Raw genomic sequence first — 16758 nt, forward strand, 5'->3', positions numbered from 1 at the left:
CTAGAGAGTAGCCCAGATCAAACTGGAACAGAAGGATGGATGACTCCAGAAGGGATATCTCCAGAAAAAGAATAAAACTGGTAAATACATGATAGGCTTAACCATGGAAATTACTCTAAGAACTGGTTTGGTTTTGTTTTTTCCCGGCCGCGCTGCACGGCTTGCAGGATCTCAGTTCCCTGACCAGGGATTGAACCTGGACCACGGCAGTGAAAGCCCGGAATCCTAACCACTAGGCCACCAGGGAAATCCCCCTAAGAACTGTTTTACAGAGTTGAAAGGTAGAGGAAACATCTAACCATAAGTTTGAATAAAACTAAACAAATTTAAAAATCAAGGCAATGATCAAGTTCAGGAAAAGCAGCAAGTTATACAAACAGTGGAAATGTAATGATAGCACAATTATTGGCTCACCAGTGAAGAGCATTTATATAATCACACTAATTATGGATCTGCTCCAAAATTGTGATATAACTAGATAGGGAGAAATGTGGGAGAGAAAGGGGCAATAGATTGTGTCTAAAATTGATTAGTCTCTCCTGTGCGCTCATTCTCAGGAAGGCATTCGAGCTGTGCTATTCAATATGGTAGCCAATAAATGACATATGGTAGATTATTGATAAGATAACAAAATAAGTTTTTGTTTGTTTGTTTGTTTTTGTTTTCTTTTGTTTTTGCCACACCATGTGGCATGTGGGATCTTAGTTCCCTGAGCAGGGATCGAACCTGCACCCCCTGCATTGGAAGTGCATTGTCTTAACCACTGGACCACCAGGGAAGTCCCCAAAATAAGTTTTATAAGATTTTTTCATAAAGAAGATATTTTATTATGTTTGGTTTGACAGTATACTATATAAAAAAATCCAAGGTATCTATGAAATTTTTTTTTTAACATCTTTACTGGAGTATAACTGCTTTACAATGGTGTGTTAGTTTCTGCTTTATAACAAAGTGAATCAGCTATACATATATCCCCATATCCCCTCCCTCTTGCGTCTCCCTCCCACCCTCCCTATCCCACCCCTCTAGGTGGTCACAAAGCACCGAGCTGATCTCCCTGTGCTATGCGGCTGCTTCCCACTAGCTATGTATTTTACATTTGGTAGTGTATATATGTCCATGCCACTCTCTCACTTTGTCCCAACTTACCCTTCTCCATCCCCGTGTCCCCAAGTCCATTCTCTACGTCTGCATCTTTATTCCTGTCCTGCCCCTAGGTTCTTTAGAACCATTTTTTTTTTTTTTTTTAGATTCCATATATATGTGTTAACATACGGTATTTGTTTTTCTCTTTCTGACTTACTTCACTCTGTATGACAGACTCTAGGTCCATCCACCTCACTACAAATAACTCAGTTTCGTTTCTTTTTATGGCTAATATTCCATTGTATATATGTGCCACATCCTCTTTATCCATTCATCTGTCGATGGACACTTAGGTTGCTTCCATGTCCTGGCTATTGTAAACAGTGCTGCAGTGAACATTGTGGTACATGTCTCTTTCTGAATTATGGTTTTCTCAGGGTATATGCCCAGTAGTGGGATTGCTGGGTCATATGGTAGTTCTGTTTTTAGTTTTTTAAGGAACCTCCATACTGTTCTCCATAGTGGCTGTATCAATTTACATCCCCACCAACAGAGCAAGAGGGTTCCCTTTTCTCCACACCCTCTCCAGCATTTATTGTTTGTAGATTTTTTGATGATGGCCATTCTGACCGGTGTGAGGAGATGCCTCATTGTAGTTTGTTGTTTTTTTTTTTTTCTCATTGTAGTTTTGATTTGCATTTCTCTAATGATTAGTGATGTTGAGCATCCTTTCATGTGTTTGTTGGCAATCTGTATAGCTTCTTTGGAGAAATGTCTATTTAGGTCTTCTGCCCATTTTTGGGTTCGGTTGTTTGTTTTTCTGATATTGAGCTGCATGAGCTGCTTGTAAATTGAAATTATTAACCAATTAAAAAATGTAATAAATTTGAAAGTTCACATGATGCAAGTGAATATTAAATACCTAAAATTAAGCTTGGTATTATGTTTATAAATGTGTTTTAATATAATTAAACAAATTAAATGTAACTTCAACTTGTGGAGCCTTAAAACAAACAAACAATATGGTAGTCCAGCCACACATGGCATTTAAACTTAATTAATTAAAATTAAATTTAAAATTCAGTTCCTCAGTCATCCTAGCCACATTTCAAGTACAGCCAACCTTTGAACAACATGAGGGTTAATGGTGCCAACCCTCCACACTGTCAAAAATCCGAGTATAACTGATATTCATATTCCCAGGTCCTCCATACCCATGGTTCCTCAGTATCTGCGGCTGCCAATCCACAGATTCAGCAAACCACCGACCACATGGTACTACAGTATTCACTATTGAAAAGAATCTACGTATAAGTGGACCCGTGCAGTTCAAACTCTTATTGTTCAACTGTACTCAACAGCCATGTGTTGCTACTCTGTTTAGACAGCACAGATATTGAACATTTCACCATCACAGAAAGTTCTCTCAGACAGCACTGTACTAGAGGGTGTACCACAACAAAACAAAGAAGGAGAAAGACACTGGGGCCCAGAAAATACGAAGTCAACGTATATAAAAGCGGTAAGGGGAATCCCTAGGGTAAGAGTAAAGGCAGATCCTCAAGGACAGCCGCCAGAGGCTGAGAGCCTCCAGTGCAGACTGAAGCAGGGGAAGGGGCTCCAGGGGACAGCTCTTCAAGGAGAATCAATGGAGAGACTACCGAACATTCTGCACATCCAGAGATTACACAGCTGGGGACGACTAGTGACAGTAAGAGAAAAAACTAAAGAAACAAATATAAGACGATGATTAACATCAGGGTAAACAAATTATTGCAAAAAAGTTAATGTTATGATAGTACATACCACAGGGCTCAGCTATAACTGGCATAAGTTGGTTAAAATACGTAAAAACGAAATGCTGAGGTCATTGTTATGAAAGTATGTGTGAGAGGGCAGGAGAGGGAAAGAAAGCTAAATCTTAAATCATCGGTTTTCATATTGTTAAACAGATAATGCCAAAAATGGAAAAAATCAAGATTTAGCTGTATCAGGATATCGTTATGGATGTAAGCACTAAAAGAATCTACCAAAAGAGTTGAAAGTAGTTGCCTACGGAGAATCAAAAATGGAAGGCAAACAAAGCAAAAATATTTGACGCTTTAACTTATGGGTATGTGCAACATAAAAATTAAAGTAATACCTAAATTGTTTTTAAATTAAAAATTAAACTGATTAATCAAATTAGTAGTATTTGCATATTCATTAGAATTATGAAAATAAATGCCAGGAAATAAAAAAATCTGAAAAATTTAAAAGTTTTTTCTTCAGGGGAGCAGATTGGAGTTTTTGTTAAAAGCCTTCTTTTTTTTTTTTTTTTTTTTAATACATTTATCTATTTATTTATTTATTTTTATTTTTGGCTGTGTTGGGTCTTTGTTGCTGTGTGCGGGCTTTCTCTAGTTGTGGTGAGCGGGGGCTACTCTTCGTTGTGGTGCGTGGGCTTCTCATTGCGGTGGCTTCTCTTGTTGCGGAGAATGGGCTCTAGGCACGCGGGCTTCAGTAGTTGTGGCTCGCGGGCTCTAGAGCGCAGGCTCAGTAGTTGTGGCACATGGGCTTAGTTGCTCCACGGCATGTGGGATCTTCCCGGACCAGGGCTCGAACCCGTGTCCCCTGCATTGGCAGGCAGATTCTTAAACACTGCGCCACCGGGGAAGCCCTAAAAGCCTCTTAACAGTATCTGAACTTATACTTTTAAAGCTTCTATGTGCATGCTTTACTTTGACAATTATTAAAAAGCAAGTGATGTAAAAAAAAAAAAAGACAGTAACAAGCATTGGTGAGGACATAGAGAAACTGGACGCTTTATACATTGCTGTTGGGAATGTAAAATGGTAGATACTCTGGAATATAGCTTGGCAGTTCCTTAAAATGTTAAACATAGATTTACCATGTGACCCAGCAATTCCACTCCAAGGTGTCTACCCAAGAGAAATGAGAACATATGTCCACACAAAAACTGTGCAAACATGTTCAGAGCAGCATTATTCATAATAGTTCTAAACCAGAAACAACCCAAAGTGTCCATCAACTGATGACTGGATAAACAAAATGTGGTGTATGTATATAGTGGGATAATATTCTGCAATAAAAGAAAATGCATGCTACAACACAGATGAACCTTGAACAGTAGGCTAAATGAAAATACCCAGACACAAAAGACCACATAATATATGATTCCATTTATATAAAATGTCCATAAAAGGGAAATTTGTAGAAACAGAAAGTAGATCAATGGTTGCCAGGAGCTAGGGATGGGAATGGGGAATGAGAGCTAAGAAGTATGGAGTTTCTTACTGGGATTCTAAAATTAGAAATGTGCTAAAACTAGATGTGCTAGAACATGGTGTTGGTTGCACAACTCTGTAAATACATTAAAAATCATCAAATTTCAGGGACTTCCCTGGTGTTTCAGTGGTTAAGACTCCACGCTCCCAATGCAGGGGGCCTGGGTTCGATCCCTGGTCAGGGAACTAGATGCCGCACGCCGCAACTAAGACCTGGCGGAGCCAAATAAATAAATAAATAAATAAATACTTAAAAAAAAAAATCAAATTTCACACTTAAAATGGGTAAACTTTTTTGTCATGTAAGTTATACCTCAATAAAGCTGTTTTTTAAAAAGCAAATGATACTGTTTAAAAAAGAGAACTTGCAGACTATGAGCTAAGTGCTTTAATAAGTTATTATTATAACAATTCTGAAAGGTTGGTATTATTATCCCCATTTTACAGATAAGGCAACTGAGGCTCAAAGAAGTTAAGCAACTTGCACAATTAGCAAACATAGCAAAGTTAAAATGTGTGCACATGTGCCCTAACTACAGAGTTCCTGTACTTTCTCCCATGTGTGACTGTCTGGGTCCTGAAGAGCTGTGGGTAGATCATGCCAAGGCCTGAGTCAAGGTTCCCTTCACCCTGGATTCCATACAACCTAGTCACCACCTAGGTCAGAGTGCTGTTAGGCTAATGGGTGAACTTTGAGTAGCCAAAGACTTTCAGTCTCTCTAGAGACCAGCATTGTGATACTGTGACTTATAATAAGAAATATAGGGCTTCCCTGGTGGCGCAGTGGTTAAGAATCCGCCTGCCAATGCAGGGGACACGGGGTCGAGCCCTGGTCCAGGAAGATCCCGCGTGCCGTGGAGCAACTAAGCCCGTGCGCCACAACTACTGAGCCTGCGCTCTAGAGCCCACGTGCCACAACTACTGACGCCCGTGCGCCTAGAGCCCGTGCTCTGAAACAAGAGAAGCCACCGCAATGAGAAGCTCGCGCACCACAATGAAGAGTAGCCCCTGCTCGCTGCAACTAGAGAAAGCCCGCGGGCTGCAACCAAGACCCAACGCGGCCAAAAATAAAATAAATAAAAAATAAATTAATTTTTTAAAAAAAGAAATATAGATTTGTTCTTAATCTCCATTCCTGGCTCACAGCTCCTTACAGCTCCTTGGAATTTCCTGAGTGATAAGAGCAATGGAAGCATCTTTTGTTATAATAGTTGGTCTTCTGTCATCAGTTCCTGAAATAGCTCCAGAGCCATAAATGTGAAAGGAGTGTGTTATTCATAATAAACTCCTTTCAACCACACCTGAGGTTATATTAATAAGATAACTTATGGAAAGCCCTAAGGATGGAGGGCTGGTTGCCAGGGGAACCAACAGTGATTACAGGTTGGAACTTTCAGTCACACTTCCCTGACCTCCAGGGAGGGGAGAGAGGCTGGAGGTTGAATCAATCACCAATGGCCAATGATTTAGTCAATAATGTCTATGTAATGAAGCCTCCATAAAAACCCAGAGGACAGGGTTCAGGGAACTTCTGGGTTGGTGAACACACAGAGGTGCTGGGAGGGTGGTGCACTCAGAGGCATGGAAGCTCAACCTCCTCTCCCCATACCTTGCCCTCTGCATCTCTTCCATCTGCCTGTTCCTAAGTTATATCCTTTTATAATAAACTGGTAATCTGGTACGTAAAATGTTTTCCTGAGTTCTGTGAGCTGCTTTAGCCAATTAATTCAACCCAAGGAGTGAGTTGTGGGAACCTCTGATTTATAGCCAGTCAGTCAGAAGCACAGGTGACAATCTGGACTTGTGACTGGTGTCTGAAGCAGTCTTATGGGACTGAGCCCTTAGCCTGTGAGATCTGATGCTATCTCCAGACAGATACTGCCAGAATTGAGTTAACTGCTTGGTGGCGCTGGAAAAAGCACACATCAGAAGCAGGAAATACAGAGACTGCACATGACTAACTAAAAATGTGAGCTGGCCAATCTTTGCCATAGGAGATCAGAGGTCAACAGACGTTACTATTTGAAAATGAAACTTTGCCTCTCCCCATGGCTCTCTCTGGGGTGACCTGGAGTGGGGGGCTCTGGAGTCATAACTGGGTCCAAGTTGCAGTTTTGCCACTCAGCAGCTGGGGGCCCCTTGAGCAAATTACTTCAATCTTTCTGTGCCTCAGTTTCCTCATCTCTAAAGTGAGGATGAAAAGAGAACCTCTTCTAGAGGCCTATAAAGTGCTTAGAGCAATACTTAGTGTTTGCCATCAGCATTACTTCGTCTGTGTATTTGCACTTGTCACCTAACTGGGCAGAGCCTGCCTTACCCCAGTTTTGCTATAAAACTGCCCTTGGGCCTGTGCATTCTCTCGTCTACCACGGTGTCATCTGTTGGTGAGGGGACAGCAATGCCCTCCAAAGCTTGCCACACATTCTCACTGACCCACGTGAAATCAGCATAAAGCGGTCATGGGGAGGCATCTGGTCCAAGCCCATCGCTGTCCAGATGGGAGCAGTGAGGTCTGCATGGTGGCTGGGCTGCCCCGTCCACAGGCCTCCCACGGGAGCCTAACGTGATTCTCGCACACTCTACCCAATAAGTTTTTGTGCCCCAACTTCTCCAGAGAGATCTCTTGTCCATCTGGCTAAAGAAGTAGGTGAGAAAAATCCACACTGCGATTTTAAAGAGGGTCAAATGCTAATTACGAGTGACTCCATTTGAAAGATAGCAACGAAAGCATTTTTAATCCTTCTTCTTTCTCCCCAAACACCTCCAGCACTGGAAAAAAAAAAAACACAAAACAAAACCAACCAGTTCTTTGAAAACTGAACCAAACACAACAGTTTCACGGACAATGCTTAAGAGGTAGGCTGTTCCCCAGGGAATGGCTGAAGTGTTTATTCTCTTGTTACCTTGGTAACCGCTACCTTGGCACCCTTGTTGATGAGCTGAACCACATTCTCCGCCTGGCCTTTGTATGCAGCTATGAGCAGGCGTTCTGAAAGCGCGGCGACCGCATCCTGCTGGCTCATGAATTAGGAGAGAAAGACGTTTTCCGGGAAGTGGTAGACAAGTTCCTTTGGCTAAACGCGATGCCACGGGCCCAGGCAGGCACCCTCGGGTAAAGACGTTCCGATCATTGGAAGGTGCCTTCATCACTATGCCATCTTTGGGACCTAGGGGTTACAGAACAAAGCTGCCATCAGCACCACTCAGCACCCAGGACAGGCCACACCTCTCCTCCCTGGTTTTAGGGCATCTGCTGATTGCTCACTGCAGGGGAGGGGAGCTGGGGGAGACAGGACAGGCGGGAAGCACCCTCTGCAGAGCAAACCCTGAACTTGCACGTGGAAGGCGGAGAGTATACGGAACCACCCCGCTCCCATCCCCACCCCCGCAGACTCCAGACCACAGCGAGGTCTGCTCTGCATCTCCCACCCAGGTAGCAGCGGCCTGACACAACCCCCTGAATGTAGCCTGGTTTCCAGGCCCACCCTCGGCAGGAAACTACACCGTGTAGGACCACAGAGGGCCCTCTGGACCGCGTTTTGTGGGCCCACCACGGCTAACATGCCTACTCCCCTGGCCGGTTAGGTGCCTGTGGACCACACCCCACAGAGACCCTGAGGAGGGGACCACATCCATGGGGCTTTCTCCCAGCATTTCTCTTCCTTCATCCTTTTCCCATTGTAAATGGTGCAGGTTCCAGAATTCTGCAACAGATGGAGAGCTGGGAGCAGGCCCGGACCATCTCCTAGCCAATAACTGCTGGAACAACCCATCTTGGGAACAAAACTGATGCTACAAACAGTTACTCTAGGCAGGGGCTTAACAAGAGGGAAGTAAGTGGGCAATTCAAACCGGCGACAGGATGCTAAGCCCCGGCTCGGAGCAGTGGTCTGGGGGTAGTGGCTAGCAGTAAACTCAAGCCCTCTTTCCACCAAATGGACAAATGGATAGAATTTTAAAGACTGACTCTTCCCAGCAGCCCTGGACCACCATTAGAGCAAACCAAAGCCACTGGTATTATGCCAAAGGTGAAGGGTTTTGGGGGCCAAAGAAGGAAAGCTTAAGAACCTGACCTATTCCTATTAGGACAGCAAGGCAACGTGGGCCTCTTTTTGTTTTAAAATGTACTTACGGGCTTCCCTGGTGGCGCAGTGGTTGAGAATCTGCCTTCCAATGCAGGGGACACGGGTTCGAGCCCTGGTCTGGGAAGATCCCACATGCCACGGAGCAACTAGGCCCGTGAGCCACAACTACTGAGCCTGTGCGTCTGGAGCCTGTGCTCCGCAACAAGACAGGCCGCTATAGTGAGAGGCCCGCGCACCGCGATGAAGAGTGGCCCACCCGCTCGCCGCAACTAGAGAAAGCCCTCGCACAGAAACGAAGACCCAACACAGCCAAAAATAAATTAAAAAAAAAAAAAAGTACTTACTAAAAATATCAATATATGCAGATGGAAAGAAAATGCTGTACCACAAGGAATCCCAGGCCCTACCACACATTCTAATTATGAAGGACCAGAAGATACAGACGTCCTTTACAGTGGTTTCCAGGCAAACCCCATGCTCCTTTCAATCTGTAAAGAGTAAGGCACTGGCTATGATGTGACTGAGAAAGAGCTGGTTGGTACCTGCTCTGACTCTGCATCACCGTGACATCCAGGTGGCTCGTGTCACCAGCAGCTCCACGCAGCTGGGATTAAACGTTCATGTATAAAACAGACAGAACAACAGGACTGTGGTAGGGACTAAGGATGGTATTTTATTAGGTGAAAGTATTGGCCAAATGTGAGTAGTGTAACTTCTGAAAGGTCATTCTTATCCCTGCTCAGCTTGCAAATGATCAGATTTTCTCACTATCGTCCATCTGTTGCCCAAAATGTGGATAAAGAAGAGCAAGGAAAGGGACTTCCCTGGCGGTCCAGTGGTTAGGACTCCGCGCTTTCACTGTCGAGGGCACAGGTTCAGTCCCTGGTCAGGGAACTAAGATCCCACAAGCCACGCAGCACGGCCAAAAAAAAAAAAAGATAGCAAGGAAAGAGACACGAGGAACCCTCACAAACCCACCCTGCTCTGATCACCAGCCTCCTCAGAAGCGCAACAAACCTGGAGAAGGTACAAGCAGGGGACCCCTCCCGCAGCCACGGTCAGAGATCGCTGGGATGCGCCCCAAATCTTTGTTGAACGAATGCGCCAATGAAAGAATAAAGTTGAGACTCAAAACAGAGAGAAATGGAGCTGGAAGAGCCTTTGGAAATTCCCAGGGTCGCACTGAAAGACTGAAGTTTGAGCTTTATGTTTCCCAGAATGTTCCACTGTTTGGGAGTGGTTTGTTTTCGTAAACACAGGATACACCGTCTCTCTTTATTCAGGTAATCTGCGGCACCTTCAAACCAATTACCCTGAGTTTCTGATCTGTCTGCCCCAATCCTGTGAAAGCACTCCAGGCCCAAATGGCAGTAAAACGCAGAAAATTAGCCCTGGCTTCCTAAATGCTCTCCCTCCCTCAGCCACATTCTTCTGCACTCACTCAGTTGTTATTTGTTATTTCCCAGACCTTTCCTGCAACGGGCATTTAAGTGTCTCAAGTACAATGGCCAGGTTCATACAAACATTATCATCATGGCTAAAATTTCACGATTTCAGTCCACAGCTTAACTCCTGGGGATAGAGATCTGCTTGCTGCAACCCCAGGGCAGCCCATCAGCCGAGGTCATGAGCTCCAGACCAGCAGTGCTGTCCGGCCCCCCCAGCAATGGAAGCACGGGTTCACCGGCCTGTCTACACTGACAGTCGCTCCCCTCCCTCCCTCCCATCCCATGCCGTAAATTCAGCCTCGGGGACACTGAGACAAAAGCCAAGGTGCACTGATTGCCATGGTTGCCAGCTACTGAGATAGCCCATAATTACCTTTGGTAAACAGCCCTTTACAGGCCCAGCACACATTACTATTCCTTTTTTTTTTTTTAAAGAGACAGAAACACTACATTTGTGAGAAAATGTTGGCCAAGCAGAAACGTCAGCGTTTTGGTTTTTCTTTTTTTTAAATTTCAATGGTAGCTACTTAAGAATAAAATGCTCCCCACCCCCAAGCCATCCCACCCCCTCCACTACAGCCAGTGCACAGCCCGCCCGAGGCAGAGAGCGGCCTGCAGGATAGGCCCCCCCCCCCCCCCCCCGCCCCCGTGAGATTCTGGATACCTCACCACCACCAGAGTTGCCCAGAAAACTGCCTGCAAAATCAGGAACAGAATCCCAGGTTTCCAGCTCCTAGTCTGCTGCTAGCACCATCGCTGTGTGCTTGGGTATCTCAAGTTCATGCTCAATTTAAATCCAGTAGCCTCACTAGTAGGACCTCCAGTATTCGCCTTCATTTTCATTTACACACGGCAGAGGGGGGCGGAGGGAGGCATCAAAGTGGCTGAGTCTTCTTTTCTGCCTCCTTTCTTTCTTTTTTTTGGCCCTGCCTTGCAGCATGTGGGATCTTAGTTCCCCAACCCGGGATCAAACCAAAACTGAGATCAAACCCATGCCGCCTGCAATGGAAGCACGGAGTCTTAACCACTGGACCACCAGGGAAGTCCCTCTGCCTCCTTTCTCACTTCCACCTTGGGTTGGGGTGCAGGGTCCAGCTCACGTTCCTTTCCACCTCTCTCATGATCACTGCCCTAAATCTTTGTATCCTTACCTCCCACCTAGAACAATGATCCCCATCCTTTTGCAGTGAGGGGATACATGGCTTCTCATCTGATACCTCTGAACTCACAAATCAAACCAGGTGGAAGGAAGTGGGCTGGGGAGAGGAATAAAGAGGATGTTGGACCCCCAACAGTGAGTGGGGAGGGGAGAGGAATAGAGAGGGATGGTCACCAGTCTGCAATCAAGGAGTTAAACTTCACTGCCAACCTGTTGGGTACCCAGGCTGCAAGCAGCTCCGTTCCCTCATTAAATCTGAGCTTCCGCTTCCAAATAGATCACCTATCATTCAAGACACTTCCCCTTGCTGGCGGTGAGGAATTTCTGCCCCAAGTCTATCAATCACATCCCTCTTTGTCACTTTCACAGCATTTTTCACAGGAGAAAAACCTTAAAATGCAAACAAGCTGTCAGTTCTTTAGGCAGAAATGAAATAAACGCATGATCATAAATACGCAATGAGCATCATGAATCTAGAAAGGGATTTAGCTTCCTAAGAAAGATTTCCCTCCTTCCTCCCAGCCCACTGCCCCATTTTCATTGCTCTCCAATTCGCCAGTGCTTTTGTCTCTCATCACAAATGCCAGAGGACCAAACAGCTGCTTGGTCTGTGATGCGATCGGTTTTCTTTTTATAGTGAAAGGTCTATGAGGTTTTCTTGAAGATTTACAACAAAGTCCCCTGGTACCGGTATCCCAAAGCCACTGCATTCAGTCTCCTAACAGGCAAAATATTCTAGAAGAAACCTGCAAACAAAAGTCCCAGCCAGGCATTACACACAGCCCACCCAGAGACGGTCCACAGGCACCCAGGAACCAGTGGTTAGGGAGGACCATCAGTTACGATAACTCGCTTTGCTCCTGCTGGTCCAAACCCTGTGTTGAGAGATTGTACTCACATCCGGGGGTCTGTCCTCCCCATTGTACATCGTGTTCTGTTGCTGGAAAACCGCGGTCAGTTCTTTCCTGGAGAGATCATTAGCTTCCTAGGGCTGTTACGCCCAAGGGTCTGCAGTGATTTACGTTACAGTGCTTGCTGCCTTTTCCCCTTGAGCTTCCTCTGCCAGTACTGGCCAGATCACATCTAAAAGCTTAGTAAGACATCCATTCAGCTCGCAATGTTTGGTGGCTTCCTAGTCTGCCTGGCACAGAAGTCTTGGGTCTTCAGACTTTGTTGGACTGCTCCCTCCTGCCAGCAGAGGACCTGTAACACTGCTCTGATCAGAGTCAGGGAATGATTCACAGATGGGCGGAGTGCTTTCCAATGATGCTCAGAAGACAGAGAAACGAAGTTTGTATTCTTTCAGCAGTAACACGGGGAGACGAATGCACGTGTTGTAAGGGACGGAGGATGCAGGAAGGGTCAAAATCTGTAATGAACTGCCTTTGTGACAACAGTTATGGAAACGCCCGTTTTGTGGAAACAGCGGAGACCCAGACACTCCCTGCCCCCCTTGGGCAGAGAGTTCTAGCACAGTGACCGCAGCAGCAAGGAGACTAGGGCCTGGTTGAGAAGCCATTCCCCGTGTTTGTGAACCCATAGTTTTCCTCAAAAATCCTCCTCTGAACAGAGTCTCTGCAGGAAAGGGGGAAGGGAGGAAACAGGGAGCTTTTTCAAGTGCTGTCAATGGCCCTCCACATTGCAGGTGTGTGCTCCAGACCACTTGTTGAAGCAACAGAAAACCAACCTCCCAACTGGAGTAATCATAGAAAGGAAGACGGTTTTGGTTTTGACTTGAACCGATATTACTATTTTCCCCCTCATTTCTAAAGCAAGAATTGTTGGTCCTGGAGAGGGGAAAAGAACACTGTTAACATGAACCCTCCAAGCGCCATCCCTGCCCAAAACCTTGTTTCCATTACCCTAAGGGTAGCAGCTCCTATGGGCAAGGGGCTGGGATTCTGCTTTGGCCAGTGTTCGCCTTACACCAAGGGCAGGAGAATAGCCAGGGACCGGGGCTGGTGCGCTGCAGAGAGAATGAATTCCCCTGGGGAGACAAAATGCCAGTAGAATGATAATCCTATTTTTAATGCACGACCCTCATACTAGTTTATCCAGAAGTGATCACTGCTGGGATACTGCAACCACCACCGGAGGACCAGTGAGGTTAGAACATACATGAATGTGACCCGCTCCCTACTTTGAAGAAACTCATCATCTGGCCCTGATCAGCCTTGACCAGGGCCCAAAAGGCCAGATGCCAGATGAGAACTGTACACCACATGCAACAGAAGTATAAAGCAAGGAGTGGTTAATTTTCTCAGAGCTTCTGAGACATTTCCTTCTTCTGAGAAAATGGACTCCCCAGATAGGGACCCTCAACACAATACTATCCATGAGGATAGAACAACACTGGTTGCTCGCAGAGTCTGGTGTTCACAAGTGCTATCTGCAAAAGTCAGGGGCAGAGAGGCACTGCTTGAGCAAGCCCACCATGGCAAAGGAACATGTATGCTTATTTCCTGAGGATGTCTCAGGTACAGTAACAATTCTCTTCTGAGTCTGACACTTAGAGGATCTTTGAAACAATCACCTCTGCAGGAGGCATGGAGAGGCTGTTGCAGTGAAAGTTGAGTGACATCTGGATACTATTCAGTAAACCTATGACATACCCTACCATCAGGAAAAGCTGCTAACAAATGTAAAAATAATATATCGGAGGTATAGGGACACATCATTGAATACAGATATGACTGACAGGAGGCTTGTGATGTAGAAACCTTCCCTTTTTACATGGGGCAATAATTACTTTTCGGTTGTCTGGCACTGCTAGATCACCAGAACCTCCAAGTTGGGGGCCAGGCACTTACATCACATAGCAAATGACCTGAAATCCAGACCAAGAGTCATCCACTGCTGAGCCCTCTGCTGCCCCATCTCTCCCTAGACAAGATGAGGCTGAATTGTGTCCCCCAAAATTCATGTATTGAAGCCCTAACCCTTAGTGTGACTGTATTTGGAAACAGGGCCTTTAGGAGGTAATTAAGGTAAAACGAGGTTCTAAGGGTGGGGCCCTGATCTGATAGGGTTAGTATCCTTATAAGGAGAGACACCAAAGAGCCCCCCTGCTCACTCTCTTCCCCAGCCCCCTCTTTTCACACCTGCACCCTCACCTCCAAGCCACGTTCACAGGAAAGGCCATGTGAGGACATAGCGAGAAAGTGGCCATCTGCAAGCCAAGAAGAGAATCCTTATCAGAAACCAAACTCTGCTGGACCTTGATCCGGGGCTTCCAGCCTTCAGAACTGTGAGAAAATAAATTCCTGCCATTGAAACCATCCAGTCTACGGTATCTTGTTATGGCAGCCCTGGTGACTAAGACCCGAGCTTCCCTCACAGTGTAATTTGCTGGCATGAGCTCAAGGTTGGTCTTCCTGGTTAGACTGAACTCCTTGAGGGCAGGAACCCTATTTTGTTTATCTTGTATCTCCAGTGCCTGGCATAGTTCCCGGAACATACTTAGCCTTTAATGTCTGTTCAGTGGATGCTAGAAAATCTAATAATCAATTGCTTTTTCTAATCATTAACTGGTCTTCAGGAGTCTGTAGATCCCATAAGAAGTAGAGAAGATACGAACCCAGTCAACTAGGCATTTTCCTTTCCTCAAAGTTAAAGCAGGCTATGGCTGCAGAACCTTCAAGAGATAACAAATGGGGGATTTTTTCATTCTTCCCTTTCACTTCCTCCCCAAAATTGAGGACGATCCCAGCTCCTGGGATCAGAAGAATTACTGATCTCAAGTCCACCAGCACCCAAGCACTGGACAGCACCACAGTCGCCCCTGGAATTTTCCTTTCACTATCCTTAACTTCTGTTGGGTAAAACCACAAATGCTAAATATAAACCTAAACAAGCAATACCAAATGACAATAAAACCAATCCCCAGAGAGTAGCCCACCTACCATGTATCCATATCTCATCTCCCACCCACTCCTTCAATCTGCTTTGATCTGGCTTCTTTCTGCCCCTAATTTTCCTACTAAACCGTTGCTGATGCTGTGGTTGTTGATTCTGTGGTGTATTAAGCATTTATTGAAGAGATGGGCACAAAGAACTATGGAAATTGGGTGAGAGAGCTTTCTTGCTTGGTGTGCTGGGGTGAAAGCAGGTCAGGAATGTTCTTACAGAGAAGGTCACATTTGAGCTGGGTCTTGGAGGACTGGAGGATTTTGCTAGATAGAGAAGTGGGGGAGGACATAGGCAGAGGAAACAGCAAGAGCAAAGGCAAAGTAGTCTGGAAGGGTAGGAAAGAGGAGCAAAGAGACTTTTGCAGCTGGAGCTTGTAATACGTGGGCAAAGACCAGAGATGATGTTGCAAAGTCAGGCTGTGGAAAAATTTTCACATCATGCCAAAGACATTGGACTGTATCTTGCACTTGTGATGGAGAATCCTAAATGTTGGTAAGAAGAGAGACTAGTCAGGTTTGTGTACTACTTGGAACTCAAACACACAGAATTGGATTAGTCATAATTATGGGTTCATGCTACACTTTCAAGATTGTATGTACACAGCTTTCTCTTCCTTCCTTCCTTTACTTCTTCTTTTATTCCTTCCTTTCTTCTACCCTTCTTTCTTTTTATTTTAATTAATAGACTTTTTTTAAATAAATTTATTTATTTTTAAAATTTTTTAAAATTTATTTTTGGCTGCGTTGGGTCTTCGTTGCTGTGCGCGGGCTTTCTCTAGTTGCAGCAAGCAGGGCCTACTCTTTGTGGCAGTGTGCGGGCTTCTCACTGCGGTGCCTTCTTGCGGAGCACAGGCTGTACGTGTGCGGGCTTCAGTAGTTGTGGCTTGCGGGCTCTAGAGGGCAGGATCAGTAGTTCTGGCGCATGGGCTTAGCTGCTCCGCGGCATGTGGGATCTTCCCGGACCTGGGCTTGAACCCGTGTCCCCTGCATTGGCAGGCAGATTCTTAACCACTGTGTCACCAAGGAAGCCCTAGACTTTATTTTTTAGAGCAGTTTTAGGTTTACAGAAAAATTGAGCAGAAAGTATAAAGAGGTTCCTTATACCTCTTCACCCATACTCCCGCCCTCACACCCAACAAGTGTTCCCTATTATTAACATCTTGTTTTAGTGTGATACATTTGCTGTAACTGATGAGTCAATATAGATACATTACCATTAACTAGAGCCCATGGTTTGCATACGGTTCACTCTCTGTTGTACAGTTCCTTGGCTCTGCACAAATGTATAATGGCATGTATCTACCACTATAGTATCATACGCAATAGCTTCACTGGCCTAATGCTCCACCCATTCATCCCTCCCTCCCCCCCAACCCCTGACAACCACTGATCGTTTTACTGTCTCTAAAGTTTTGCCTTTTCCAGAATGTTATATAGTTGGAGTCATACAATATGTTGCTTTTCCAGGCTGACTTTTTTCACTTAGTAAAATGCATTTAAGATTCCACCATGTCTTCTCATGGCTTGATAGCTCTTTTTTTTTTTTTAGTGCTAAATAACATTCCATTGTATGGACGTACCAGAGTTTATCTATACACCTATTAAAAGACATGTTGGAGATTGGTTCAAGATGGCGGAGTAGAAGGACGTGCTCTCACTTCCTCTTGCAAGAGCACCAGAATCACAACTAACTGCTTAACAATCATCGACAGGAAGACACTGGAACTCACCAAAAAAGATACTCCACATCCACAGACAAAGGAGAAGCCACAATGAGATGGTAGG

At 45.2% G+C, this 16758-nt stretch overlaps 1 protein-coding gene across 3 annotated transcripts in view; it reads right to left on the reverse strand.

The window, feature by feature from the left end:
• ANKRD6 (ankyrin repeat domain 6) overlaps positions 1-16758 on the reverse strand; it is a gene marked incomplete at its 3' end in the record, with an annotated part of 203713 nt that overhangs the window by 67026 nt on the left and 119929 nt on the right. For all 3 annotated transcript variants that reach the window (XM_082405932.1, XM_082405936.1, XM_082405934.1), the window contains exon 2: positions 7277-7540. In XM_082405932.1, the coding sequence (XP_082262058.1) occupies positions 7277-7396 (120 nt within the window). In that variant the 5' untranslated portion in view covers positions 7397-7540. The remainder of the gene's footprint in view (positions 1-7276; positions 7541-16758) is intronic.

This window comes from Balaenoptera borealis, assembly GCF_965194805.1.
Source record: "Balaenoptera borealis genome assembly, chromosome: 9".
Lineage (NCBI taxonomy): Eukaryota > Metazoa > Chordata > Mammalia > Artiodactyla > Balaenopteridae > Balaenoptera > Balaenoptera borealis.